The following is a 27285-nucleotide window of genomic DNA, read 5'->3' as shown; positions in this document are numbered from 1 at the left end:
GGCACCTCTATGCCCCTCACCCGGAGCAGCTTTTCTCGGGAGGCACTCTTGACAATTAATTACTAGTGGTCCAACCAATGATGGCTCCAAACCTAGCCTTACCTAAACATGAGCTTATCTATGATATGATATACAGTGGCGAACCATCTATAATCGAGATGGCACGGGTCGCTGGCTGCAATAAGAGTACTATTTCAAGAATCTTTTCTAATATTAGGGCCAACAAGGGCGTGGAGACTTTAGATTTCATTCTGCTATCTAAGCGGGGTGGCCTTCAGCAGCGCGGTGCCACAATTAGGTGGAGTTCTCCTATGGCTAAGCTAAAACCATCTGCGCCTACGGAGTAACTCATCACTAAATCACATAAATCAAAGTCATATGTGAAAAGTCATTAATTCAATCGGGTCAGACTCTTACTAGCAACTCTTCATACAAGTGACGGAGATAAGCAAATCGAAGCTCGGCAAAGTCGTCCTAACAGGCTGATGAGTATGGTTAATTGGCGTCTACCTAGTGAAAAGGCGGTAGTGACGTGTCCATTGACGCATTGACCAGTGGAGTGACGTAGCGTAGGTGCCAAAAGTCTCGCAAATTCTCCAATTACGTACGAAAGTTTAGATCAAGCAGGGCTATGGCCCGTTCCCTCTAACATAAAGAAGTCCACTCGGCGCTTTATGCACAAAACTTGAACGCAAAAAACTCATACTCTACTTTGGACTAATTCTACTTTGCGACGTCGATTACACATAGCGAACATTCGCTTAACGATTAATACCGTTATGGCAGAGAATGATTACGTTGTAAGCGATGCTTTTATTCACAGCCTATAGGTTTTCTAATCAAATAATATAGGTCGTCTTCAAGGACACCGCCACAAACGACCAAATCGATAAATATGCCAATCGTGTCACTAATGCCGGAGGTTCAATCCACTCTATATATTACAGAAATGATAATCCCATTATTTATGGATTTATGTTCGTGTTCTCTCTAACAAGACTTAACCTCCCACTTCATATATGATTGCGCTAACATTAAGCAAAATCAGCGCTGGAATTCCCCACCATATTTATTCTTCGTTTCAAGACGACGATCTCATTGAGTATGTCGAGGATGTCGAGGCTAAGGAGCCACTTTAGTTCGACGACGATAAATTCATCGCCTCTTAAACCGCGAAGTGAGTGTGAAGGGCATTAGATTGCTAGCAGAACGGTAAAGCGGTCAGGTGTTCACTTGTTTGCAGGAAGGTAATTTTGGCTCTTATAAACCATAGCAGCATAATACTGCAAAATGAATAGGGATTGATCTTAGTATGAGGCCATGGAAATAAAGGGCCGTCGTTCCAACCAGGTCTTTTTAGCTATTATTATTAACATGGTTGTGTGTTAGTTTCCACTAAGTGTGTTCCGGGGTGACTATGGCTGACAGGCTGAGTATTATGATAAGCGGGTTCATGGGTAGTCTGTAAGGACAGTAAGCAGTAATGCAAGTCACTATTTGCAGGTCGGGTGCCGAGTAAGCCTCCCAGACCGTCACTTGGATATAGGAGCGGAAGGGAAAAGACAGGTCGCCAGATTATCGAGGGACTCAAGCTCTAGTGTTTGACTTGTTTGTATTTCCCTGGAAAATTCTAGTTCCCTTGTGTTACCAATACAGTTACAAGACGAGGCAACGTATTTTAATGAAAGTAAATCACGGTATCGAGACTGGTACAGGAATATTGATATTCCGGTTTTTACCTAATATGGTATAGTGTTTCTTGGCAATGGGGCTAAATAATCACTCGAAGAGTGTAGGCGGTTGCACCAGTTTCGGGACGTACTGTACAGCAATTTATTCATTTATTTCTTTGCATCATCCATGCGGCACATCTTTCTAATAGTTCTGAGTGCATCCATCCCTTCTATTATCCGAATACGAAGACTTTCATGGAAGGTTGTGAGTGAGTTTAATCCAAATACTGCCTGGCTCGGCCCTACAAACCGTCTTATCCTTGAGAAATCATCTACTTTGACGTTTCTTGGCCCTACGAGCGGATCTGCGTAGTGACCATGTATGTCTCTTACTAGGAAACCCATGAGAGACACGACGGGCAACATTTGTCGGAAGGGAACACATTATCTAGGTGGGCCGGTGACCCACGGTTGCCATAGAGCGATACTGTAATTTGACGCCAGAACATGGCCCCTTCAATGGCTCTAAAAATAACCCAACCAAAAATTTTGCACTCACGTTCCCTCCATGTGGTCACAATAATGAGCCTCCACAGAGACATGTAAGAAGATGACAAGTCGAACGCGTGATAATTCACTCCTATTTCCCTTCGCCATACTGCGTCGAGAAAAGGCCAGTGCGTACAGAGTTGGCATAGAAGTCTACTATGGCTCTTGTATGCGAAGAAGCTCGATTTTTACTGTCGAGTGGCCTATCGGCGTTGCCATTTAAGAAAAATCAATAAGGGAACCCTTCCCTAAGTGCAAGCTTTACCTTTGACGACATATCCTAGGTAGGCTGCTGGTTACAAGTATGATATGTATTGGATTAAATTTGGCATAGGATAGTATGATGGTGAAGAAGAACAAATTAACGATCCTTGAGATAACATCACGAACAATATCCGCGTAATTTGGGTGGAGGTATGGAGAAAGGAAACACGGCATGTACTGGAGTTTCTACAGTACACTACCCTTCGGTCCAAGTAATTAGATGTGCTCCCCAATTTGCTTTTAGCGTATATGAAGGTGTGCTTCGTCAATTAGTCTTATGAACCAACTATGCACAACGAACCAAATCGCAAGTAATCAACTTCTACCTACAATAACGGAAAATTATTCAAGTGTTAATTACAACTCTGGTCTTCGTGGGTTCAGTTAAACCCCGCAGTCCCAGCTAGACTTGCTTTCTCAGCTGTTTTTCCCCTCTGCAGGCTCCAGGTCACGGGAGGACCGAGGGCGGAGATGTCGAAGCCAATATTTTCGATCCTTGCCTTTACTTAAAATGTCATCTTCTTGGCCAACGCCTCCGCTGGGATTGGTGACCGACGAAGGTGCGCTCGAACTCCTCCCTGCATGACCACGGCCCTGACATTGTTGGTGTCTCCGATGCGTCAACCGCAGCGGGATCTGGCTTTCTGCACCCAGTTGTAATGGCCAACTCTTCCGCGAAGACCGCTGAGAACGACGCGGATGTATTTCAATACGTTTCCTCTTTCTGTTTTGCGCTGGTGGGGTGTATGATGAAGAGTCTAAAAGGCGAGAGCTGTCTGGGGGTTTATTTGGCTGGCGCCTTCGTCTGTTGGAAAGTCGGGCCATTTGCGATTGAATGACTAGGAAGAGGTGTATGAATGCAATAGGGCGGAGCATTCAGAGTTATTTATCCCGGCGGAGGGACGTCGCTACATGCGTTCGCTCGTACGATGCTGATTTCGGATGGAAGACACCCGCACCTTCGATGTGACACTATCATGAAGGGATGGACGGCTAGGATATATGTATCATACTCCATTAGAAATGTACGCCATCGACAAACAGGTACCAGCAGGTTGTGGAGGATAACCAGAATGACCTCCACTTTCTAATAAGATTCACTGTGGATCCGGCACTCGAACAAGAATCATCTGCCACGGTTTGCACACGGCCCGAAAGTTCCTACACATAATCCAACAAGGTAAGCCATCAGAATCGACAAGATGATGGCTAGTGCCGCTTTCCAGGCCCAATATTCAGTGGACTAATACTGCATGGGTTGAAAACAGCCCTTAAGACCTCAATCGGATAATGACGTTTAGAAGGGCGCACCTTGTTGCGGTAGACGAGCTATTTTTGCAAAGTCAATTAGAGTAAAACGACGAATTAATTCGGCAAACCAGACAGGAAACGGATGGGTCTGATGAACTCGGACTGTACTAAGTGACTATTCCGGTCAACCGTATCAAGCCAATTACTCTGTGCCTTTGGCACTGAGAAAACCTACATATGGCACAATAATTCTAGTCATCATGTGAAAAGACACGCTACTGACAGAATGAGCCTGACGAGCAACCAGAGGCGCGCCCTGGCGCGGCAGCAATGCCGCGCGGCCTTAGCAGCCCATATTCGTAAGAGCCCATTGAAAATATCCTACCAGCGTCGCACATACTACAGATATCTGACCGAGCCTCTCAGATGAACGGCTGGGCCTGTTAGTGCCTCCGCAACACGTGCGCTTACAGCCATCCGCAGAGGATGGATACGCGTGGTCCGTGTTGCAGGGTAAGGAATATCTGCTGGACAAGAACCTCGGTAACGGTACAGTGGGCCGCTATGAAGACATAATGAAGCAAATTGGTTCATCGTTCGAAGCGGTGACCCCGCAGAGACAGCAATCAAAACCCGCAGAACATATGACAACGTTAAGTGATGAGGTGAGTATCTGCTGTCCCTTTTTCTATCGTCAGGGTGAACAAACAAAATTGACACGCTCAGCCCGAATCCTCCGAAGCCAGTTCCACATCCTTCACGGAGATGATCCAGCAGCTGGAACACGATAAACACGTCCTCGCCGTCGAGCTTGAAAGCACTCGAGCCTACTCGTCGCAGCTGCTCCGCAAAGACGGTGAGTGGCAAGAAAAGACCTGTAATCTTGAAAAAGAACTACACGAGTCCAGGTCTTCAGTCAATCAACTTGAAACTGAGCTTGGACGGGTGAAGGAAGGGATGATTGCAGCCATGACGGTTTTGCGGAGCTGCCAGCATTCGAAAGCAGACAGCACTAGCCTAGAATCGAATGATGAGAAGCCTTAAACGCCTTCATGCATGCGTAAGCCTAGAGACCCTATAGATCTTCCTCGATCGATTCTACCAATCAATCTTTGAGAGATGACCAGAGGTTTGGACTACCTCTGCACTATGATATACTAAGCAGTCGCAGTGCAATTCCCCAACTGGAATCTACTGCTGTCGGCTGGTTTTCTTATTCATGGAAGCAAGATCTATTGTTAACAGCACATTTTCTGCCTTGAGCAACATGTGTGTGACTTTTTGGAGCTTATGATGAAGTAGTACTTGAGAAAGCTTTGCAAGCTTCGACCGAAAATCTGGCGCGAGGTAGCTGCAACGGAAAAAGACAACTTGTTATCCATTAAGGTACAGTAACAGCGTAACAGACAAATTAGAAATCTAATTGTTTAAATACCCAAGAGCGTTATTAGCAGACCGCCTATAGTATATTGGCTTTGGTTTATTTGGAAAGTATCAGAAGTTTTACCCGGTTAATTGGAAATTGCGAGTAAAGCATCATTCTAATTTCCCGTGTTACATACTGTACTATCAACTCTCCTCGGACTGCATGCGATCTTTGTCTCAGGCTTCGTAACTCTTCACTGTCACATGGTTGTACTGTTCATTCCTCCTGGACAGGTACCAGCACTTCCAGCAAGACGTTCGCCATTAGCCTCGGAAGTTGGCCGCGCTACGTCTTCTCCTTGTTGTATGAGCGAGTTGATCAACGCTTCGACAGATTTGGGTTCCAAGTCATCTAGCGACATCCCTTGTTGTTTCAGGATGTAGTCGGTAGCAGCCCCAAGCTTACGATTGACGTTGTATAGAAGCTCGGCGACCTTTGAAGTCTCATACAGTTCTTTGTTGGTCTCACGGTGTGACTGTCGCTCTATGGCCAACTCACGCTCATACTTCGCGATAATCTTTTCCGCGCGAAGACTACGCGCGTTGAGCGTCGCAATCGTGTGAAGGATTTCCTGTAAGCGGTCAGCTAAGACCATAATGAGCTATTCATAGGGGGTAATACCGGGTGATCCATCTCTACAGTCTTGGGGCTTGGGGTAGGAGGTCGATAGCTGGCCATTGAGTGTACAGTCGCTTGCGGATGTACTGGGTTCGTTGTTTTCGAGGAAAGTGTGTTTTTTACCCTGGAATGACAGCACCCATACTTATAGACGACTGGACAATATGTCGCGGCTCCGCTGATCACTAGGACAGCGCATTTGCCCGTCTTCACTTGAGGGTTTGATCGTTTGGCTAAGAACAAACCTGCACCCGCAATGTGCCCCTAATTTTGGTGCACTTTAGTCTTGAAGACGATTCTGTTTTGGAAATCAAATAATTGCTTAGTAGTCTATCCGTCCAGTTAGCAAGTAAATGTATTGACATAGCATTATTTTTGTTTTTCATTTTACTCAGGGCACCCCAGCACTAATCGCACTTCAGCATGCTATAATCACATCTGCTACAGTTATGGATTAATCGCCCGCCAGGTTTCATATTGACAACGAAGCTTAACATGTGGCGGACACAACCCTTTAGGTCAACGGCATGCCGAAGATATTCCCCAGGCTTCCCACATGGTTCGGCGTTGAGGTGGTACCCGCTATCGTTCTCAATCGCCACCGCCATCACTTTCTCAAATCAGCATTTCCACCAAACCATCAGACGGCAAGTGTGGGTAATATCTAGCGCTATCAAACTAAAAGTGGAAAATACAATTACGTTGACTCTTCAAAACGATAAAGAAGACAAGGTACTGTATCGAAGAAAGGATTCCATGGTTCTATTTCATCGATCGAGGCAATCACACCTGCGTGCATACATAGCGATTCTAGTGAATAAAGTTTTGAGTGTCAGTTGCTGCATTTAGTGCTCTAGTATATTTGCTCCAGCATGTTTAAATCTTAAGTTCCACTCCAAAACATTCAAATTGGTTCAAACCCCCTCCCAGTCTCTATCCATATGAAATTTAGTGTCTGGACAGACAAGACGGAGGATACCTGTCCCTTCTGAACGGCGGTGACACCGACTACAAATTACCACCGAAGGAGATATTAGGTTGCTAAACTTGAGTTGTGTCGCAAGCCGCAGCTAGGGAATCAATTGAAGGTCCAGAACACATTGAGGAATAGTTATGTTAACGGACGTGCATGCTGAATTCGAATAAGTGATATCGGTGGGTTAAGCGCATGCGGAGTTTTCGATTGCACGGTTGAGCAGCGCTCAACCTTACCACGTAGCATGAAGGCGCGAGAAAAGAATCCTACTTCATAGCCAGGTTGCCACCAAAAGTATCTCCAATTGATTCTCCAACACCTCTAGATCAAAATGGACCAGCGGCAATCTTCATACGAGGACAGAATCGTTATCACTGGTCGATTTGGCAGCTTTGGAGGCCGTTACGCACCCGAGAGCCAGATTGAATTTCTACAAGATCTCACAACTTTGTTCCAGAAGTCCTTGGATGACGTTGGATTCTGGAATGAATACTGGACCTTCTTTCCAAACAAGCCGAGCCCATTGCACCGGGCTCCTACGTTGACGCAGTTGGCGGGGGGTGGCGACATATGGCTCAAACGAGAAGATCTTAATGGCTACACAAGTGCGAGCAGATACAACATTGTTGGCCAGATCCTGTTGGCGCGTAGGATGAACAAAACGGAGATTATCACCGCTTGTACGTCCACGTATCATGGAATTGAGTGCGCTACTTTGTGCGCGACATTGGGAATGGCCTGCACCATTTACATGGGCGCAAAGGATGCCCTTAGTGGGCCCGCCGAGATCCAGGAAATGAAAACAATAGGCGCGACAGTGATTATAGTCAACAGAGGCAACATGTCACTTCGTGAGGCCAGGGGTGAAGCCTTACAATCTTCCACAGTTCGCTTCAAAATAGCTTTCTATGTTTCAATATCCGATATTGGGCCACATCCTTATCCATTGATTGTTCGCACCTTCCAGTCCATCATTGGGGGCCAAGCCATGCGTCAACTGGGAGAGTTTTGTGGAAAGTTTCCAACTTGGGTTGCTGCGCCGATCACGGGAAATGGTACAGCAGTTGGATTTTTCTATCCTTTTTCGAGATATAGCTCCGTCAAGCTTCTTGGAGTGGAAGCTTATGGCGCGGCAGCGCTCTGCTTTGGATCCCATGGGGTGTACAGTGGAGCTTTTACGAACGTCATACAGAATGATGATGGCCAAATCCTTCAGATCGACTCACTATCACCGGAAATGAACTCTCCTGCGAGTGGGCCAGAGCTTTCCCGCTGGAAACAAGGTGGTCAACTCAAGTGCGCATTCGCAACAAGGGAAGAGGCGCTGGAAGGACAGCGAATATTGAAGGATACCGAGGGTATTCCAGCGGGACTTGACACGGCGCACGCGATTCAGAACGTAATAAATACCGCGCAAAAGTTGGATAACGATGAAGTTATTCTAGTTCTAGTCAGTGGACCTTGAAACGTGTTGTACTTTTGCGAGTTCCTCACCCTATCTACCTGTTCAAGAAAAGCACATCTGTGTCTCAGCATTATCATTATTTAACGCGAAATGGATTGGAAGTAATGTTCCGTATGCTTGATGCTGGGTCGCGTTTACCGGTTACTTTCACCTGCAAGTCGTCGTTATATCTCTGGGACTGCTGCTGTACAACATAGCGGGTGCGATCAGTACATATGGTAACATAAATACGTGGAAAAATTGTATCTAATGATCGTGCAGCACCGAGGTGAACGGATCTCAAGGCATCTGGCAGCCTTGGTTCCAGAGTCGTCCATTTCCAGATACAACCAGCAGAAATCATCACAAAGTTCAGCTCTAGGCCAGCCATCAAGGTTCGCATACCAGCGCGACCCATAGATCTCATCACCATATTAATCCTTTGTCTGTTGCCATTAACCGCCAAACTCTTGTGGGAACCGCGAAGCTTGGTCCACAGACGCATTACATAGATAAAACTGCCATCGGGAACAATATTCGAAAAATTGGAGTGGAGATTCGACAGGTAGGCAATCGCGTCAATTAACCGGCTTCACCGCCTAGAGATCCGCGAATGAAATGAGTGACTTATTTACTCCGACTAGGATGTCATACTCTAAGGCCTTCCCCATCGTGACTAAATGTGAGGGATTCAGTTACATGAGGCAATTCACTTTAAACTTCTTCTTTTGGACTCAATCAAAAGGCTGCGTTCAGAGCTTCAAAGTTCTTCCTCGGCTTCCTGAATGACAGTGGCTACTTAATCCTAAAAATGAAGAAAATTTTGCGCTCGGCGGAGCGGATATGTGCCAATGCGATATTAATCTACATATTGCATTTCTTATAATTGTAAGCGCAAGAATTAGCTGCTGATTATGTTTTGGGGCTGATGGATAATTCCGATTCAGTTTATTAACTACTACTCACTTGGAATTACTCAATCCGAATTACTCAGCCCCAATCAATCAAATCCCGTTACAGTACTTAGAACAGCTCAGTCCCAAGTGATATGCGCAGTCACTATGATCTGCAACCCAGCATTCTTTAGTAATACCGTCCACGATTGCTCAATTGCTGAATCAAAGGCTTTGCCAGCATTTTACACGATCCCGGATTTGCAAGCGTATTAATGACAGCCTTTTCATTTCAACCCATAAATTCTGATTGCACCACTACAATTTTCTACGTACGAAAAGAGTTTGAAGCCACGGCTTTCCGGTTCACTTTGGCCAGCTGGCACAATTTCCCCAAACTCTCTTGACTTGTCCCTGGAATACATCATGCCAAAAGACCCCACTGTCCCCCGGACCCGGACGGCGACTTCTGCCCCGAAGGCACGGGCCGGGGCGTCTTCTGTTCAGCCAACTCGAGCGTTTCCCCCGCGTACCAACAATCAACCTCGATCCTCAAACCAAAGAACGCAGCAGTGGCCAGCGGTATGCAGCTGCCATTATCAGATAAATTCAGATTGCGCTAACCATTGCCAGATACTTCCCCCGCGTGGCCCGGAAAAACATCCGCAGGACGACGAGTCTGACGTTGTCCACGCCAATTGCAATACTATTTTCAAGAAGGCTGACCAAGATCGTCGACAGCTCACATCACAACTAAGGGAGGCCACGGATGCTACGCGGAGGGGGAACTCTGAACTTCTTAATCACGAGGGAAAACACGTCGATCAAGACTAGGAGGGGAAAAAACTCGATCCTACTGACTTAACAAATTTCGTTCGACTATATTCGACGGATTAGGCAGTCTACCGCTGATTTACTTTCTCTCATGAGCTTTTTCGACTGGCAGGGGATCCCCGAGGATCTTCTACGGGTGCAAGACATAGACAGAAACCATGACCATTTGGGTTTTCCGCAAGACGTTGGGAATAGATCAAGTGATGAGGATACGAATTGCTCGTCTGAACCCGACGTAGATGACGATTTTGAGAGCGATATTGCGATTCTAAGAGACTATTCCTTTATTACTTCAGGTGAACATAGCATGGTGTTCACGATGCATCGGCTTGTGCAGCTAACAGTACGGACATGGTTGAAAACCTATGGTTAGGAGGAGGAGTGGAAGGAACGTTTCGTTTACACGTACGATGGACAATCTCTTTTCAAACTCAGAAAAACACTCCACTGTAGATATCACCCACTTGACCTGAGATGCCTGTTTGGGCACTGAACTGGGAGCTGAGATAATCTCCCATCGTTGGGGCATGTGCATCAGGCAACTGGTTCCAAGGAAAGTAAGGCGGGTGGTAAAGTGTCTGCGGAGCAGCGGGTTGCAGATTTAACAACAAATTGGGGATATCCTGCATTGAAACTAGAACCATGCGTTCATCGGCCGCCTCCAAGTCCAACGTGAGATCTTCCATTGTGTAACAGTCGTTAAGGAATGGAGCTTCCGAGTGCGGGTGATGAGGGTGGTCAGTCTCGCGTATGAGTTCTACGATGACGGGCTAGACTGGAGGACTGCGGTATGTCAGATAATGTATTCAAAACCGAGGCCGAACAGGGTTGCTCACGTCCGCAAATGCTTTCTGACAGCCCTGGTGCTGACATAAGTAAGGCTTATCACCAGTGGGGGTCCGTGAATGGACAGTCAGAGCACTGCAAAATCTGAGGCCTGGCGTTCAACATATTCAGTGTGTATTTAGAATTCAATACTACACTTCCCTGGATCCCAGGCTGATCGTCCGGGGTCAAAGGCGGAGTGGTAGACCTAGAGTGATCGATAGCGTGTATCAGCTCGCTCATTGGGCCGAATATGCATGCATGAAAGTAACGTTCCTCAATATGTCATGCTGGGAGAAAAAAGTCAGAATCGCCTTAGGGTATTGAGCTTTTGGAATGATCGACTCACTTGACCGTGATAGTTTTCGTCTGGGTGTACTCTGCGAGCGCGTCCTGACCCAGCTCTCGCCCCAACCCACTCTGTTTAAATCCTCCAAAAGGCACGCTTGTGTCGAGCACACCGCAGCAGTTAATACCAACCGTCCCACTGGAAATCGCGCTGGCGATACGAATTCCGCGATTGATATCTTGGGTAAAAACAGCACCAGCCAATCCAAATTGCGTATTGTTGGCTTGGGAAATGACTTCTTCTTCATCAGTAAACCCAATGATGGCAACCACAGGACCGAAGACTTCCTCTCGGCTGATTTCAGCATTTGGAGTTGGGTCCACAAAAATTGTTGGCCGCATCCAATGACCCTGATCTAGTCAGCCCATGATCAACCTCTTTATCGGACAATACATACCTTAGCAAACATAGCTTGCCCGCCAGTAACGAGGGTTGCCTCCTCTTTGCCGCGATCAATGAAGCCTTTTACCCTATCAAAGTGGCCCTGGTCGACGAGAGGTGGGAAATCAACATCTTCGTCAAGTGGATCGCCAAATGATTTATCCATGCTTTCAAACGACGCTTTCATCTGTTCGACCACCTGCTTCTTAATGCTCTCGTGAACATAAACCCGAGAGCTAGCAAAGCAGATCTGGCCAGATAGTACCAGAACACCGTTCACGCACCAGGGGATGGCCACATCTAGTTTTGCATCGGGGAAAATAATGCTCGGACTTTTCCCTCCTAATTCCAACGCAACACGCTTCAAATTGCTTTGGGATGCAGCTTGAGCAATCCGCTTTCCGACACCAACACTACCAGTGAAGGAAATTTGATCAATACCCATGTGCTTCGCAAGGAGACTACCAGCGAGTTCTCCACCAGAGATGATATTGAAAACACCAGGAGGTAACCCTGCTTCGTTCGCCAGCATTCCGAGATAAAGTGTTGACAGCGGAGTCTTTTCGCTAGACTTCATGATCAGGGTATTACCAGTAGCCAGGCACGGCGCAGCCTTCATAGCCATTCCCATAATAGGAGCGTTGAACGCCGTGATAGCCGCACATACGCCCAATGGCTCCCGCTGAACGATGTTGAGGAAACCATTGCTAGTAGGAAACGATTCTCCATGTATCTTACCGCACCATCCAGCATAATCTGCTCGGATCAGTATTCCTGCCTTCGAATCTTTTTGCGGGGGGTTTTCTTACATCTAAAGATGCTGACTGCTTGTGGTAGCTCATACCCCCGGAACAGTTTAACGGGCTTAACGTTGCACACTGCTTCCAAATGGGCGATCTTGTCGGCATCCCGCTCCAAGAGATCAGCGAATTTGTGTAAGATACTCGCCCTCTTCTCGTGGGGAAAAGCGGCCCAGCTTGGAAATGCTGCCCTTGCAGCAGTGACGGCGCCGTCGACATCCTGCTGAACTGCTTCGTGCACATTTGAGGTGACAATCGAACCGTCGACAGTGCTGCGGCAGTTGAACCGGGCAGGTGTTTGAGCATCGACATACTAAGACATAGTCAGCTCCGTATCTCGCTCGTAGTCGGAGGCTACATACTGCTCCTTGGACAAACAGTCTGGTCTCAAACGACTCGGTCGTAGTACTGTGCGTCATAGTGAGAGCTTACAGCGCAATGCCAGCTATAAAGGAAAAAAGGTTAGGGGTCAGAAGGCGGGCTCCAAAGTCTTGGTTTCTGCGGTAGCAGAATGGTTGTGTCGAGAGAAATGAAGAAGAGACTGTTAGGCTTTAAGAATACGTGGTTATGCTTCAGTCATTTTATTGCGTCAAAGACGGGCCAGGGAATGACGGTGAAGGTGGCTCCAAAGCGGGCCTGTTGTCCATACTGTAGAACTAGCTTGAACCTTAGCATCTAGACCAAGATTCACAAGGCCAGTCAGCCACAAAACACTGTGGAAACCAAGATTTTGGGTGGAGATAGTTCGTATTTGCTGTCGAAGATCCACTCCCGTGCGTGTGGGTCATGGGGGCAGCCACACTGATTTTTGCGTTGATTGGAGAATGTCCTAAACGAACGAAATCTCGATTATCATTGATCAACCTTCTCGGCTTTCAGCAAGGGTCACGGTTTTGGCTTACAATTACTTTGTTATTTTTGGTCTAATCTGCAGCCCCTCCCAAGGTCAGTAATATACTCTCATACCGCTCTTTTTCAAGGCTTTTTCAAGCTTAAGAGCAAAGAAAGTCTGTTGCCATGGACCTTACTCAGAACTCCCATGCTCTCTTAGCCTTGGGTAGTGGTATTACTCTTCACCATCTGTTCTACCGCTTGAGCGAGTGGGATACTAGATCTCTGTCCCTGTTGACTTCGTATATCTTTGTTTTTGCCGCTGGGAGTGTTAGCATTTGGTTTTTGAACAGCCAAACAAAAGCTGTCATCCCTTTCTCACCAAATGCGTTCCAAAAGCTTTGGCTCTATCACATCCTCGGTGTGTACAGCAGCATGCTGGCCTACCGAGGATTCTTCCACAGACTGGGCAAATTCCCTGGTCCTTTCTTTGCTCGGTTTTCCAACTTCTATCTGACAATGATGTCTTCCAAACTTCATCTCTACAAGGAGATTGACAGGCATCATGAGACATATGGAGACTATGTTCGGACAGGTAATGTGACAAATCCTTTTTGGCACAGTGATGTTTCTAACTATTCCTCGAATTCAGGTCCTACCGAGCTCTCAATCGCAGACCCAGCAGCTGTCCAGTCTATTTACGGTACCCAGTCAAAGACCACGAAAGGTCCTTGGTATACGTTGCTCGACCCGCGAGTGTGCCTATCATTCACCAGAGACAAGCAAGAACATGCGCGTCGTCGGAGAGTTTGGGATCACGGCTTCAGCACCAGAGGTAATATTTATTTGGACTGTACAACAAAGAATATACACTAACATTAACCCTTCCATAGCAATCCGCGCCTATGAACCGATCGTTACAAAGTACGCCCAGCAACTCGTGGGAGTCGTGGAGCGAGACATTGCCAGTCCAATTGATATGACGCGGTGGTTCAGCTACTATGCATTTGACGTGATGGGAAATCTTGCCTTTGGAAAATCATTCAATATGATTGCCGACGGCAAAGAGGCCTACTTCCTAAAGACCATTAGGACGGATATGACAAACATTGGCTATCTCAAACATATGCCGTGGATATTCCCTATCCTGATGAATATTCCGCTCCTCAACGCAAACAACCTGAGGTTCTGGAAATGGATTGAAACTCAATTCCTGGAAAGGAGTGCAGTAAGTGCACGATCGCGTGGTAATTCGGCAGAGAAACTAGGCTAACCGGTATTTACAGAATGAACCGGAGCAGCGAGATATCTTTTCTTGGATTCTTGATGCATACAAGAAGGGCCCCCAGTCAAACCAAGACATGCTCAACCTCCATGGAGATGGCTATCTTATTGTTGTGGCGGGAAGGTAAGAAAACCATCAATTTCTTTGAATATTCACTTTTGCTTACCATATCCAGTGACACGACTTCTACAACTCTATCGCATCTTTGGTTCCACCTTGGCAGTAACAAGGCTCTAGTTCAGAAGCTTCAGAATGAGATCGATGCTCTTCAGGAGCTGAATGATGATACGATCTCCAAGATCGATCTTCTCGATGCCGCAATCCACGAAACACTTAGGTTGCATCCAGTGGTTCCTTCTGGCCTTCAGAGACTCACTCCACCCGAGGGTATGACCATTGGCGAGACATATGTTCCCGGAAACACCATTGTCCAAGTTCCCTTGTACACGATATTCAGAGGTCAGTTCATTTTGGGACGCAAATTGTTATTGGTCCTAACCCAGTTTCACCAGACCAACGGGCATTCGAGCGTCCAAACGAGTTCATTGCTGAACGGTGGACTACCAAACCTGAACTGGTCAAGGATAGATCCGTGTTCATTCCATTCAATACAGGTCAGTTTTGGGGGATTATGATTGATTATAAGCACGCTAATTAAATTATAGGACCGTGGGCCTGTGTTGGTAGACGGCTTGCGCTCATGGAGCTTCGGCGAGTGACCGCAGAGCTCCTTCTCCGATATGACATTTCTTTTGCCCCGGATAAACCCAACGAGACTTTTTTGGAAGACGGGAAGGACATGTTTACCCTTGCTGCTGCACCGCTATTCTTGAATTTCACCAAGAGAGGGTAAGCTGGGATTGGAGGCTAAAAAAACTATATCTAGCATATTTTGTATGGTATGAAACTGCTATACAATTTCCAGTCACGAATCCAGGCATTGATGGTCAACACCAGTATCTAATTGTGAGATAATGAATTCCAAGAAAGCCTTAGTCGGCATAAGGAAGAAAACCACAACAGATCCCAACACCTTCACATGGTTCATTTAACTCTGTTACATATGTACCTTATACGTGACTCAAACGCATCACCTCAGATTCTGTTGAATAATGCAGTGTACCGACCGATAAGAAGGTACAGTGGTGTAACAAAAGTATTTGACCTCGAATACTTAGGCCTAGGACCCACTTTCCTAATACTGCGAGGCAGAAACCTCGTAAATTTAATTCAATTTGATAGCTAGTATGCAAATCCTTATACTTAATAACATTAGCTATCCTGTCAGGCATAATTTCCAACAGATACTCTTAAATATCTCAATATCTAGGCCATCCTTAACGCGTTGAAATATAGCGTACATGTTATAGCGCGTTAAAACGCGAGTTAGAGTACGTACTAACAAAGTAGGCGGTATTAAAGGCGGTCAGGCAAAAAGGGGGACCCCGAAGTACAGGAGGTCAAATACTTTTGTTACACCACTGTATGAAAAAGTCACTTTCATTGCCCCTATTTTTTACCAGTCATGGGGTTTTACTGGCTGGCGAAATACAATAAACATATTGATATCCACAGGAAGTATGTACCTCGACAGATTCTGCATCGGAGCTATCGACCCACCGATCTTCATCACGCCAATCTTAGTGACTCCGCTTTTGTGGGCCCCTCGTATAAGTTTAGCTGACAGCTCCACCTTCCATCCACATGGTCGATAGTGCGAGTATTGCTACTTTTCGGGCTGTTACAGTACCAAAGCAGCAGTTTTACGGTATATGAGCTAACAAGTCTCCAGAATATTCATTGATGCCCCTGTGACAACCTAGTTCTTAGGCATGTATGTCCACAGTGTGAAGGACTTTGATGCGGCCACTGCCTCATCCCCAACCAACAGTTCAACCATAAGAATCAACTGAAAGTCAATGCACTCATAGACGATATAATAGCGTGTATATCTAGAAACGGGTATTTAAACCTACGTCCACTTATCCGCCAGCCATATTTCCAAAAATGCGATAAAATATTCTCGGTAATAGTATATTATTCGTCACACGTACGGAGTGTATCCGAGACACCAAATTGACTTCACTATCGATTGACCCACATTTCGCCCGCGTTTCGGATACTTTATTCTACATATTCCAACGTGTTAGTCCAGAAATACGGTAATTTAGCTTGAATGTGGTATATCTGTACACTCTATTCTCTATAGTCCGAATATCCATCAGCGGAAGCCTTTCTAGCGCATAATTTTTGGGCAGAGCATGTTTTGCCTGATACGGGCGATCTCCTCAGCTAAAAAACCGCAGTGATCCTGTGCATATTGGCCAATACCGCCGTATCTTTCGTCAACACATTGGAGGGTCAAAGCCATAACGTCCCTCCTGAAGAGGCGTTAGCTTTGTTTCCTCGCTGCCGACGTCTTAGCGTTTAAGCTGATGACATCAACTTACCGACACTCCGTCGCCATCTTCGCTATCCCCAAGGGGTCTTCCTCGTTTGGGTCGATCGACTCCACAATATCGGCGATTCTCGGTTGCAAGTGTTCGAGGTGGGCTTCACTTAGACTGAATTCATCTGCGATGGTATCATGTGGAACCCCTGCGAGTGAAAGCAATAAGCCTACGATAACACCTGTCCGGTCTTTCCCCATCGCGCAGTGGATAAGGCAACCACCGGCGTTGTCTCGAAAATGCTCCAGGACCCGCCGGATAATGGCCGATCCTACTTCCAGCAGGTTCAGGTATCCTTCTGCGATAACCTATCATAGGTTCAGCTCTTGGTCCTTTCAGCCACCAACGTATGCGAAGTACGTACCTCAGGTCCGGTGCTTCGATATACCTGATACTTCCTGACTTGTCTTGCCATAGAGAACACACCCTGTTTCAAAGGTAAGTGTAGCGTCTCAATGCCGAGGGGGCTGAGCGTCTTGTCCGGGGCCCCGGTGAAAATTTCCACTTCTCCGGGACTGGTCATGTCGATAATTGTCGAAACTCCTAAACTCTTCACGGTGTGCCAGCCAGCACTAGTCACATCACTTAGGTGACCTGTGCGGTAGATCAAGCCTTCGCGTATGACTGCATCGGGGGAGAGAGTGCTTCTGTATCCACCAACGCCACGGAAGTTAAAGGCTCCATCAACTTCGAGAAAGGGATTATTGGAAAGACCGTGGTTGTAATCCATGACGCGGTAAGAGCCTTGGCGAAGTCGGGTTTGTAGATGATTGAAAGTGTTGGGGTCCTGCACCTGTATCTTGAGGAACATACCTGATTTAATAGAAGTCACGATACGCCATTGGTATATTTGAAACTTCTCACCGCCCTTTGAACTATGCATTTTGTGGATAGTGCGGAGCTTTTTCGTTTTGTCCAAATACTGGACAGCAGTGAGATATGATAGACATTGGCATTGCTAGATTCAGTAGAGACAAACATCCCGAGCTGGTACTCGCTAAACAAGACCCATCAGGGGCTAACTACTCGTCATACTAGGTGATCAAGTCAAGTAGTTGTAGATCCCGAACGTATGGTCACGCCTCCAATTGGTCATTTCGTATACTACCGTAACCGCGCGTACTTCGGATTCATGGATCTGGTATTATAAGTGGAAGATTGATCGTACCAATGCCGCGTTCTTGGTGCTATGACGCTCCACAGAACAAGGCTATACCTGCACCACCGAGTGAATAGATAGATTATGTGTGCATGTCTAGCCTAGGGAGTATGTTGATCATGTGACCCTTCCTTTAGCTCATCAATAGTTCTCAGCTTTCTAGCTCTTAGCTGTCTTCTCTCTCTACGCATCTCATTATAGCATTTTCTGAAGTGCCGGATATCGTAGATCCCTTCTTAGAGAGTAAAACTTTATAGCACTCTATCGCTACCCACACGCCCCCACTCCAAAAAGCCAACGAGCTGAGTTTGGCTCCATAAGAGAACGGTGCGAGCTGAAGAGTTGAGCTCTTAAAAACTAAAAAAAGTAGTGATCATCCAATGTTTTTTGTGTAATCCATAATCTATGACATATAAGAGTGATGAGTTGGAATAGAGTGTCCTTCACCTTGCTGCACTTTCAATTCATAATTACTTAATTCTATTCTCTGGATCTCTGAACCAAATACAGTCACAATGACAAAAATTGCTCGCCCCGACTTCGATGCCACTTTGGCGTCCCTCACTCAAACCCTTGTGGATTACTTCCTCAGTATCGGGCTCCCTGCCGAGGCTGTCGAGATGTATAAAAAGGTACAGCCTAGGAAATCATTGTTGCGCGCTCAAAACTAACTCCATTATCTCTACTAGTGCCTTCTGCTCAACACACAGGGTGGAAAACTTCATCGTTGTTGGACAGTTCTTGATACCGCACAGGCCCTCAAGGTCGATGCGTTGACCACCGAGCAAACACAAGATCTGATGGTTCTGGGATGGCTAGTCGAGATACAGAACGCGGCTTACCTTATCTGGGATGATATTATGGACGGCTCGGAGACTCGCCGTGGACAACCCTGCTGGTATCGCCGCGATGAAATCGGGCTCATGTCTATCAATGACGGCTGCCTCCTCGCTTCGACGGTATTCATCGTCCTGAAAACTCATTTCAAAGATCACCCGGCGTATCACGATCTTGTCGAAGTCTTTCGAGAGACGGCCCTTCAAATTGAGATTGGTCAGTCTTATGACCTCCTCACAGCTTCCCCTCACTACGGAGGGCTCAGCCAGTTCACCAAAGAGAAATACGAGTTCATCATCGAGCGAAAGACCGCATACTACACTTCGTACACCCCGATGTCGCTGCCCCTTGTTTATCTTCAGCTTGCCACGCCAATGAATCTCAAAGAGGTGTACAAGGTGGCCTTGTCCCTCGGTCAGTACTACCAGGTACGCAATGACTACTTGGATGTCTATGGGGATCCTAAGCAAACGGGCAAAGCTGGTACCGATATTCAGGAGAACAAATTGACTTGGCCCATCCTAGAGGCCCTTGATCGGTGTAATAAAGATCAGAGATTGACCCTGGAGAAGTTTTATGGAAGCCAAGATGACCAGGAAGTTGCCAAAGTGCTCGCTATTTTTGATGAACTCAACTTGAAAAATGTGTTCGAGCAATGGGAGAACGAGAAGATTGCTTCTACAATTAGTATGATCGAGAGTATTGACGAGTCAGAGGGGCTGAAAAAAGACGTCTTCAATGTCTTTTTGGCCAAACTTGATGGAGATGCTCTGAGGCACGTCGGCGTTGCAGTTAATTAGTTGGAATTGGCGGTTACTTATCATTGTTGTTAATGCAAGTGCAAGTATTTCTACCATTATATATAAACTATTTCTTCTTTGTCAAAGTAGTCGTATGCTGATCATCTTATCGTTTAGCATGGGTGACTAGGAAAGAAAATCTCTGCATATTGAGATGTTCATATTCGCCGCCCGGCTATTCACCATATCCCCCACACAATTCCACATCTCACATCAACAAACAATATACAGTCAACTCCCCCTTATAGTACACTGGACTATCCAAGAAAAGATATGTACAATAGGCGAATCGTACAATGGGCGGGAGGATGACATATACCATATTGCCTATTTAGGACTAGTTTTGCTTCCATCCCATCATCTCATCTAGGGTCACCTGACGCTTCTCGTCCATCTGGATCCTGTGTCGACTTCTGTGCGGGACAGTACGGACTAGTACGGCAAAGTACTTGAGAGTGTGATTTTTATATACTATAGAAAGTGCAGAATAAATAGGGGGTTGAGCTTAGTAAGCTCCACAAACACAAGCACAAATCAGGCATACATGATAGCTGAATATCTCCGAGCACACTAGTACTAATGCGGTCCACTATACTCGAGATCCAGCTAAAATCGCTGATTAAGCCCTCAACCTGTTGTACATGGGCTTGAGTGCTCGTTTCTTTGTTGCCAACCCATAGTAGGATATACTGTAGATAACCTAATATGTCGGAATTAGACGGAAGCTCAGGGGCAGGCCCATTATCGTCGATGTCCTGATCTTCAACTGTGCAGTTGGGGCAAATATATATATCTAGCCCATCCGTTCCATCATCAGGTGCAATGTTTTCATCTTCAGGATTCAAAAATTGATCAAATTGCAAAATATCATCATTACAGAGCTTCTCAATCGCATGGTCATAAAGATTTCTGATCTCATCGTGTAATCCAGGTTCAGAAAATGGGATAGACTCGATTATAGGTGTTGTCTAGTGATAATAAAACTAATAATCGAACGGGTGTACTGTGATGAACACTAAGTAACAAATTTAATTCAAGATCGATCACGAAGAACTAAACAAAGTACATGTATGAGTGTACTTACATATTCTTCGCTCCTACTCCTTAATATACCCCTGGGGAGTAGATCGGGAGGCGCGGTTACGTGTGCACGTTACCGAGCAACAGCGGCCACACTAGCAAGATACAGGGATTCTCGATCCAGTTCGAGAGTTCCTTGTTGAAGCAAAGAATTTATCTTGGCCCGTGGTGGAAAGATATCCAAGTAAGTCCAAGAATTGACAAGATGAGAAAAGATGATTCAAGTCCAAGAGAGCTTTCTGGGTTCTATCCTTCCCCAACCTGAGATGAAATATATCCGGGTACCTACTGACATACTTTACGATGTTGATCTTAAGGAGATTTTCAGCTCCATAAAAATAACGCCACTTCAGACTATTGAAGTGATGATGAACAGACCGAGGTCATATCTATGCCCTTATTGGGGTGTTACTATGTGACACCGAGAGGGAAGTGTGGGGCATAGAAGGCACGAATATGTATGTCGACTATCAGGCGCCAATAATTTCGATCTGGAGATCATCGGTACTGCGTGGATAGACAGCATTAGTCAGGCCTGAGCCTGCCGATCGTCATGCATCTCCACCCCAGTACTTGACTAGTGCCTTAGCGGGGTTCTATCTGATTCTACTTATTATCAATTTTATTGGTGTACCACATAATGTTGAATGTAATATACAGCATTGAAGTTCCGTCGAGTAATTATTCCCTGCCCAAGTCTGCGGATGAGAAAGAAAGACGTAATATGAGCCGAAACAACAAGCTTCATTCGCTCTACTGAGTTCACTGTTTCTGTGCCAAGAAACGCCACTGGAAGCTGATATTTCTGTTGATCTCGGAAGTCTGTATCCATCATGACGGGTTCTCATGTATAAAGTCACGGAAATACCAAACTGTCGGAATTATATGACCCCCTACCCCACTGCTGTATTTTGGGGTTCAGATTAATAAATTATTCACTTGAAGCAGTCAATGAGCTCAACATTGTGTGCCCTCTGTAGTAGTGATGGTGGTCTAACTGTTAACCAGGGTGCGTGTATGCCTGGGATCTGAGGTGTCGATGCCCCACTTGATAACTACTCTCCTTCCTCTCCTCCCTCTTTTATTTTTCAGGATCGAGATATAACGTCAACTATTCCTTTATCCTTCTCTCAGCTTCTGTGATTTGCTCTGTTAGTCCATTAGACGAGTTCCTCTGCGTTTTTGAGCGACCTGTAGACGCTCATCATGAAGCTCAATCACCGGTGATCAACGATAATATATAGATTTCCGATTATTTTCGTTGAATAGCTGAGAGGAGTCAGTATGAATAAAAGTAGCGGTGAGGCAAGACGGCACAGACATTCTAGTAGATTGTCGATATTCGTATACGCATCCACACCCCGGTGGGGGTGTGGATGATTTTGGTTTCTGGAAGGTATGACTGAGGAAAAAGCTGTATGTAATATGGGGACCTGTGAATTACTGTATCGGTTAGTTTTTCCTGTTTACGTTTAGCGCCCTAATACGCTGCTTTGTAACCTCTCCCGACGTCGCCTCGACATAAAAGACCAGACCTCGCCCTTTCGGCCTCTCTTCTCCTTCTTCCCCTCCCTGGAACTCCTCTATCTTGCACTCATCGCCGCCCCCTTTCTTTCCCTCTCGCCCCCCACCGACCACTGCGCCTTAATGTAACCCGACGTACTGCCCTTTTTATTTTATTGGAGATGCCGCTCGATCCGAGCCCTAGCTTGTTCTCGCTCCTCGGGCTGGAATGGTAATTGCATAGGAGCAGAACCACTGGAATGATCCAGCCCGCAGCGGCATCGTGTGGCTTTAGTTCGATACTCCTACTCCTTCCCTAAAAGAGTGACTGTGTACTATGCTACGGAGCTATCTAGGTTTTCCTCTGCTAATGAGCCTTATTCGTCTCCGATACCGCCGGCCTCCTTTATATCTGTAAAGTGCCGGTGTACCCTCCACGCCGCATGCCCCGCTTCGTCCGCTCTATCCGAAGTTACATTGCACACCCCCGGCATCACAGATAGCTCTTAGTTGCCTAGCCACGAATACGACCTAGTTGTCGTTATCGTCGGTCTCTCCGGTTCCCTCTACACTAACCGATAAATATTCGAAAGCATAGCCCGGTGATATAGGCCAATAGCGAAAATACCGCACACACCCCTAACCTCGGTCGGTGCTATATCTTACGGCTAATGCTAGACAGGCGACTACGACACTATATCATTATTATACTATCACTTCCCTAATAGAGAAACGGCTTAGAATGGGCTAATGACTAGTGTGGGCATGCATCGTAAGGGTCATCAGCGAGCGTAGCGGGAATCCTTACTAGTGAACTATAGCCCGTGGTTGTTGCCTATGAAACTGGAATGGTCTGGCTTCCTTGGATGCCATGGCCTGGATTGTAGGATCTGGTCGAGATCGTCTGCGCTTGGTAGAAGGAGGGCTCCGCCGCCTTATAGGCAACCATGGTCTATAAGAGACTACAATTCCACCAAAATAGCAAAACTGGAATTCGACTCCCCTTAAAACTCTCCTCCTCCCCTGTCCCCTGTTCCCGGTTCCCTGCTCCCTGTTCTCTTCCAGTTTCCCTTTCTATGAGTGACGACAGTCACCGCATCCCGAAGACTTTTTAGCCGTCTCTTTCATACTATATGTCGAACTTGAGATTTCGCATGGAATCATTTCGACCATAAGCGCAACTACAAACGAAGGTCTGGAAGCTCGCGTCGGAGGTCAATGAGTCAAAGCAAAAGACACAAGATCTAGAGAAGCGCTTTGATGAGGCGACCCTGGACAGCAGAAGTTATGTATCACGGCAAGAACATGAGAAGACATTGAAGGACTTGCTTGGCGCCTCTTCTTCCGTGGCCAAAATGATTGAGTCGGGTTTGAGTGAGTCTCATAACGCATTCGTGACCACATTCATGCCTGATTCCGATGTGGCTCAAGTGCCCTTCGTGGACCAGTCCGAGCAGTTCGGGATGCTCGACAACCCGATTTTGACGAATATGTGGCAATGCAATGATACCCAAGATAGCCCTCTGACTTTAGTTCCCCGCGAAAGAGATGCAGCTTCCACTCCGTCTCTCCCGATGCGTAGTTTACCGCGATGGGTCTCAGGCCAAACCTTTGCCATGTGGGGTTGTCGTCGTCAACCACCATGTATTGAGGAGAATCTCTACAGAGCTCGGAGTGCAACAGAGGGCGAGACGTCCGAAGGTGGTTTGTAATTGGAAGTACACGAGATCAATTGCATGTTCCCAATCTAGATACTGTAACAAAGACTCTGCCTGTCTCCTCCCCGGGGCCGGTACTAAGTGGTGGTACAAAGCGACCTTAGCTCTGAAGGTTTGGCACGGTCGGTGCCTCATTACTCCTATTGTATGACGCACGACATCACGTGGGAGCATGCAAGTTATTCGACCTTCGCATGTCGGCCGAAATCTAAAACAGACTGCACGGTCACGGACGGCCCACCTAGACAGGAACAATTCCATTCATTGGACAAAGACAAGACTAAATTTCCCGCCTTTTTTCATGACTTTCGGTAGCTAATGGGGGAAGGGAGATTTGTACTTCTTGAGGGTCATGGATCGGGTGGGCTCGGCACAAGCAGCGCGTGAATTCAACTATTGACTCTCTAGTCGCTCCGGAAGGCTATATTCACACAAGCTGAACCCAAGGAATAGGAAGCTGGCTATGAACTGTATTGATCATCTTGAACTTATTTACTTTGTAGTGTGCTGATTGGCTGGGTCCGCGATGCACACAGAAAGCATTCCTTTCTTTAATCTCTTCGACCATGGTGCGCGTTTATTGTTCGAAATTCATCATTGGTCTCTATTCATCACTGAGAAATGTGATGGTACAGTACTAGGTTGACTTTAAACGTCAAAAGGTCTTCCTAGATAGTCTGTCATAAAACCTCGAAGATAGATCTTAGCTTCCGCAGAACAATCATTGTCTGCGTACTAGTCTCCAGCACCACGAAGAGGTGTCTATCTTTTCGCCAGAGGGAGCAAACGGTATCAGGCCACGAGGGGGCACTACAATACAAGACTTTCTCAAGGCCAAGTAGGGGAGCAAACGCTTTAAGGCCACGCGGAGGCACTACAATACCAGACATTCTCAAGGTCGGGTAGGGGAGCAAACGCTTTGAGGCCACGCGGGGGCACTACAATACAAGACTTTCTCAAGGCCAGGTAGGGGAGAACAGAAGTATTCTGAATTCTGGCTTCCTAGACCCTGGGTGGGAATGCTCTTTTATGTGTATGTCTCTAGAGCGGCCGAGGAAGACCACTTGCGCGCCCCAGCCGCCCCTCACATATTTTTCTCGTAGTGCCCTGCCGCCAAATCGGCCCTCACCGCCTGGCAGATCCGCGAATGAAGATTACTTTCTTACTACTCCCCTCCATATTTCATGGTCGCTCCACGTCCACCAATCTAATGTCCCACCCATCTCGACTCAAGGCGAGTGATTTCTACGTTGAATCTAAGATGTCGTTAATTCCCTCTGTCTTTCACCTAAACATCAACGAAATACTGCGGCACAGAATCATGAATTGCCTCCACGGTTTCTTAAATGGGAATGACCGTTTTAAACAGCGAAAGACGTTTCGCCCATGGTCAGTGCTAGAGTAGTATCAACGTATATGTTTCGTCTCCGATAAATCTAAGGAGATGAATTAGCTGCTACCGATCCTTTGCGCCTTCATAGGTAATCCGAATTACTCAGTTCGAATTACTCAACTCGAATTACTCAATTCGAGTTACTCAGTTGGAAGTGGATTAAACAGTTCGAATTACTCAGTCCGAGTTACTCCGACGCAGTAACACCGGCGACGGTCGCTCAATTGGATGAAATCAAAGGCTAGGCCATCATTAACTCCAGCCTAGATTCCATCGCGTATTAACTTGGCCTGTTCATTTCGAGCTATAAATCCAGGATGCAGCCTTGAATCTATCTGCCCACGGAAGAGAGTTTGAAGCCGCAGCCCCCTCATTCGTTTTGACCAGCTTGCAGACTTGCTCAAACTATCACGTCTTGTCTTTGGAACACGTCATGCCAAAAATTCCCACGGCCTCCCGGACCCGGACGGTAACCGCTACCCCAAAGACACGGGTCGGAGCGCCTACTATTCCGCCAGGTCAACCTTTTCCCCCGCGTGCCAACAGACCCCCTCGACCTGCAAATCAGGGAACTCACCAAAGACCACCAGTATGATATTGCCATCTTCCAATGTAAAGTCGAAATCGCGCTAATCTTGGCCTCGACATTGCCAGGCGCTCCCCACGCATGGCCCGGAAAGACATCCGCGGGGCGAAGAGTCTGACATTGTGCACGCCAATTGCAACACCATTTTCAAGAAGGCCGACCAAGATCGTCGACAGCTCACATCGCAACTAAAAGAGGCCGCAGATACTGCGCGGAGGTGGGACCTTGAAAAAGCCCAACTACAAGGGAAGGTCCGAAAGCTCATGTCGGAGCTCAATGAGTCAAAGCAGAAGACGCAAGAACTGGAAAAACGCCTGGACGACGCGACCCTGGACCGCACAAACTACGTTTCGCGGAAAGAACATGAGAAGATTTTGAAGGACTTGTTTGATGCCTCCTCGTCCGTGACCAAAATGGCCGAAGCGGAGATAGATGCGTCTCAAAACGCATACATCAGCACATTGCTATCAGATTCCGATGTGGCTCAAGGGTCCTGGCTGGACCAGTCCAAGCAATTCGCTATGCTCGACAACCCAGCCGTTCCGGATGTTAATGCGTCGACATTTTCTATCCCTGATCCACCAGCACTGCCAGGCTTTGACGATTATGTAGAAATGCCCTGATACAGTATCCAAGATAGATCTTTTGTCGTTAGCTCCCCGCGAAATCAAACCCGGTTCCAGTCCGTCTCTCCTGGTGCGTAGTTTACCGGTGATGGGTGTCAGGCCCAGATCCTTGCCATGCGGAGTTGTCGATAACTACCACCGTGAATTGAGGTAGCCTGCTTGAATAATTCTGGGCGAGCCGCTCGGAAAGGATATATAGTAATTATAGGCGGGATTCATCAACCGCATGTTTCTTATCATAAGAATGACTGTCCCTGGCTCCGGAAATAGTACTAAGGGGAGGTGATGGAGAGCGCCCTTGGTTTTGAAGGTTTGGCTCGGTCGCGCCGTTCCTGATTACTGTCCTGCTATCGCATATCTCAGGGATTCTGCAAGTCGTACACCATACGGTAGCTGTTGCGCCGAGGGGAGAGTTGAATTGGTGGGGTTGTGGAGCGAGTGGACTAGGCGAAAGCAGTATCGTCGGGCGCCCGTCGCCAAGCCAAAAATTGGTTGGGCCGGGAGGCTATACTCACACAAGCCGAACCCAACAAATAGGGAGCTGGCCGAGCACCCTCCTTGAGCACTTATCTACTTTGCAATGTATAGGTAGCGGGGTCAACGGTGCACGCAGGACGCGTTTCTTTCTTCTTTACTCAAATCAGACAGGGTGGGCTCCAAAGGAAATTCAAGTTGCTTTGATTTTTCGGCATTCATCATTGGCCTTTACTCATCCCAGAACGAAATCTACCGTA

General features: G+C 46.8%; 11 protein-coding genes across 11 annotated transcripts; 8 read left to right on the top strand and 3 right to left on the bottom strand.

Annotated features, from left to right (window-relative positions):
• Positions 1 to 779: 779 nt before the first annotated feature.
• PENARI_c074G08642 (uncharacterized protein) lies at positions 780 to 1139 on the top strand (the record flags this gene model as incomplete). Its single annotated transcript, XM_022637654.1, has 3 exons — positions 780 to 800; positions 853 to 977; positions 1049 to 1139. The coding sequence occupies 3 exons, from the start codon at positions 780 to 782 to the stop codon at positions 1137 to 1139; spliced, it is 237 nt and encodes a 78-aa protein (XP_022482497.1).
• A 2884-nt stretch (positions 1140 to 4023) lies between these two features.
• On the top strand, positions 4024 to 4781 carry PENARI_c074G02000 (uncharacterized protein; the record flags this gene model as incomplete). The annotated part of the gene is made up of 3 exons (XM_022637648.1): positions 4024 to 4096; positions 4164 to 4402; positions 4464 to 4781. The coding sequence occupies 3 exons, from the start codon at positions 4024 to 4026 to the stop codon at positions 4779 to 4781; spliced, it is 630 nt and encodes a 209-aa protein (XP_022482495.1).
• Positions 4782 to 5362: 581 nt separating this feature from the next.
• Positions 5363 to 5841, bottom strand: PENARI_c074G09142 (uncharacterized protein; the record flags this gene model as incomplete). Its single annotated transcript, XM_022637655.1, has 2 exons — positions 5363 to 5734; positions 5785 to 5841. The coding sequence occupies 2 exons, from the start codon at positions 5839 to 5841 to the stop codon at positions 5363 to 5365; spliced, it is 429 nt and encodes a 142-aa protein (XP_022482487.1).
• A 1247-nt stretch (positions 5842 to 7088) lies between these two features.
• PENARI_c074G06288 (uncharacterized protein) lies at positions 7089 to 8222 on the top strand (the record flags this gene model as incomplete). Its single annotated transcript, XM_022637651.1, has 1 exon — positions 7089 to 8222. The coding sequence occupies one exon, from the start codon at positions 7089 to 7091 to the stop codon at positions 8220 to 8222; it is 1134 nt and encodes a 377-aa protein (XP_022482493.1).
• A 1298-nt stretch (positions 8223 to 9520) lies between these two features.
• PENARI_c074G00023 (uncharacterized protein) lies at positions 9521 to 9928 on the top strand (the record flags this gene model as incomplete). The annotated part of the gene is made up of 2 exons (XM_022637647.1): positions 9521 to 9676; positions 9728 to 9928. The coding sequence occupies 2 exons, from the start codon at positions 9521 to 9523 to the stop codon at positions 9926 to 9928; spliced, it is 357 nt and encodes a 118-aa protein (XP_022482488.1).
• Positions 9929 to 11030: 1102 nt separating this feature from the next.
• On the bottom strand, positions 11031 to 12702 carry PENARI_c074G02166 (uncharacterized protein; the record flags this gene model as incomplete). Its single annotated transcript, XM_022637649.1, has 5 exons — positions 11031 to 11043; positions 11103 to 11452; positions 11500 to 12239; positions 12293 to 12596; positions 12646 to 12702. The coding sequence occupies 5 exons, from the start codon at positions 12700 to 12702 to the stop codon at positions 11031 to 11033; spliced, it is 1464 nt and encodes a 487-aa protein (XP_022482492.1).
• A 598-nt stretch (positions 12703 to 13300) lies between these two features.
• Positions 13301 to 15363, top strand: PENARI_c074G06439 (cytochrome P450; the record flags this gene model as incomplete). Its single annotated transcript, XM_022637652.1, has 8 exons — positions 13301 to 13709; positions 13767 to 13949; positions 14008 to 14342; positions 14401 to 14522; positions 14575 to 14858; positions 14912 to 15013; positions 15065 to 15248; positions 15357 to 15363. 8 exons carry the CDS (start codon positions 13301 to 13303, stop codon positions 15361 to 15363), a joined length of 1626 nt encoding a protein of 541 aa, XP_022482490.1.
• A 1272-nt stretch (positions 15364 to 16635) lies between these two features.
• On the bottom strand, positions 16636 to 17732 carry PENARI_c074G07771 (tyrosine-protein phosphatase; the record flags this gene model as incomplete). Its single annotated transcript, XM_022637653.1, has 3 exons — positions 16636 to 16780; positions 16850 to 17157; positions 17214 to 17732. 3 exons carry the CDS (start codon positions 17730 to 17732, stop codon positions 16636 to 16638), a joined length of 972 nt encoding a protein of 323 aa, XP_022482494.1.
• A 791-nt stretch (positions 17733 to 18523) lies between these two features.
• PENARI_c074G12419 (FPP/GGPP synthase family protein) lies at positions 18524 to 19645 on the top strand (the record flags this gene model as incomplete). Its single annotated transcript, XM_022637657.1, has 2 exons — positions 18524 to 18640; positions 18698 to 19645. The coding sequence occupies 2 exons, from the start codon at positions 18524 to 18526 to the stop codon at positions 19643 to 19645; spliced, it is 1065 nt and encodes a 354-aa protein (XP_022482489.1).
• Positions 19646 to 23583: 3938 nt separating this feature from the next.
• On the top strand, positions 23584 to 23940 carry PENARI_c074G04994 (uncharacterized protein; the record flags this gene model as incomplete). The annotated part of the gene is made up of 1 exon (XM_022637650.1): positions 23584 to 23940. One exon carries the CDS (start codon positions 23584 to 23586, stop codon positions 23938 to 23940), a length of 357 nt encoding a protein of 118 aa, XP_022482491.1.
• Positions 23941 to 25772: 1832 nt separating this feature from the next.
• On the top strand, positions 25773 to 26548 carry PENARI_c074G10547 (uncharacterized protein; the record flags this gene model as incomplete). Its single annotated transcript, XM_022637656.1, has 2 exons — positions 25773 to 25928; positions 25994 to 26548. The coding sequence occupies 2 exons, from the start codon at positions 25773 to 25775 to the stop codon at positions 26546 to 26548; spliced, it is 711 nt and encodes a 236-aa protein (XP_022482496.1).
• Positions 26549 to 27285: the final 737 nt, after the last annotated feature.

Source organism: Penicillium arizonense (genome assembly GCF_001773325.1).
Source record: "Penicillium arizonense strain CBS 141311 chromosome Unknown PENARI_contig074, whole genome shotgun sequence".
NCBI lineage: Eukaryota > Fungi > Ascomycota > Eurotiomycetes > Eurotiales > Aspergillaceae > Penicillium > Penicillium arizonense.
The sequence above is the reverse complement of the archived record's forward strand: the minus strand, read 5'-3'. Positions and strand labels throughout refer to the sequence as shown.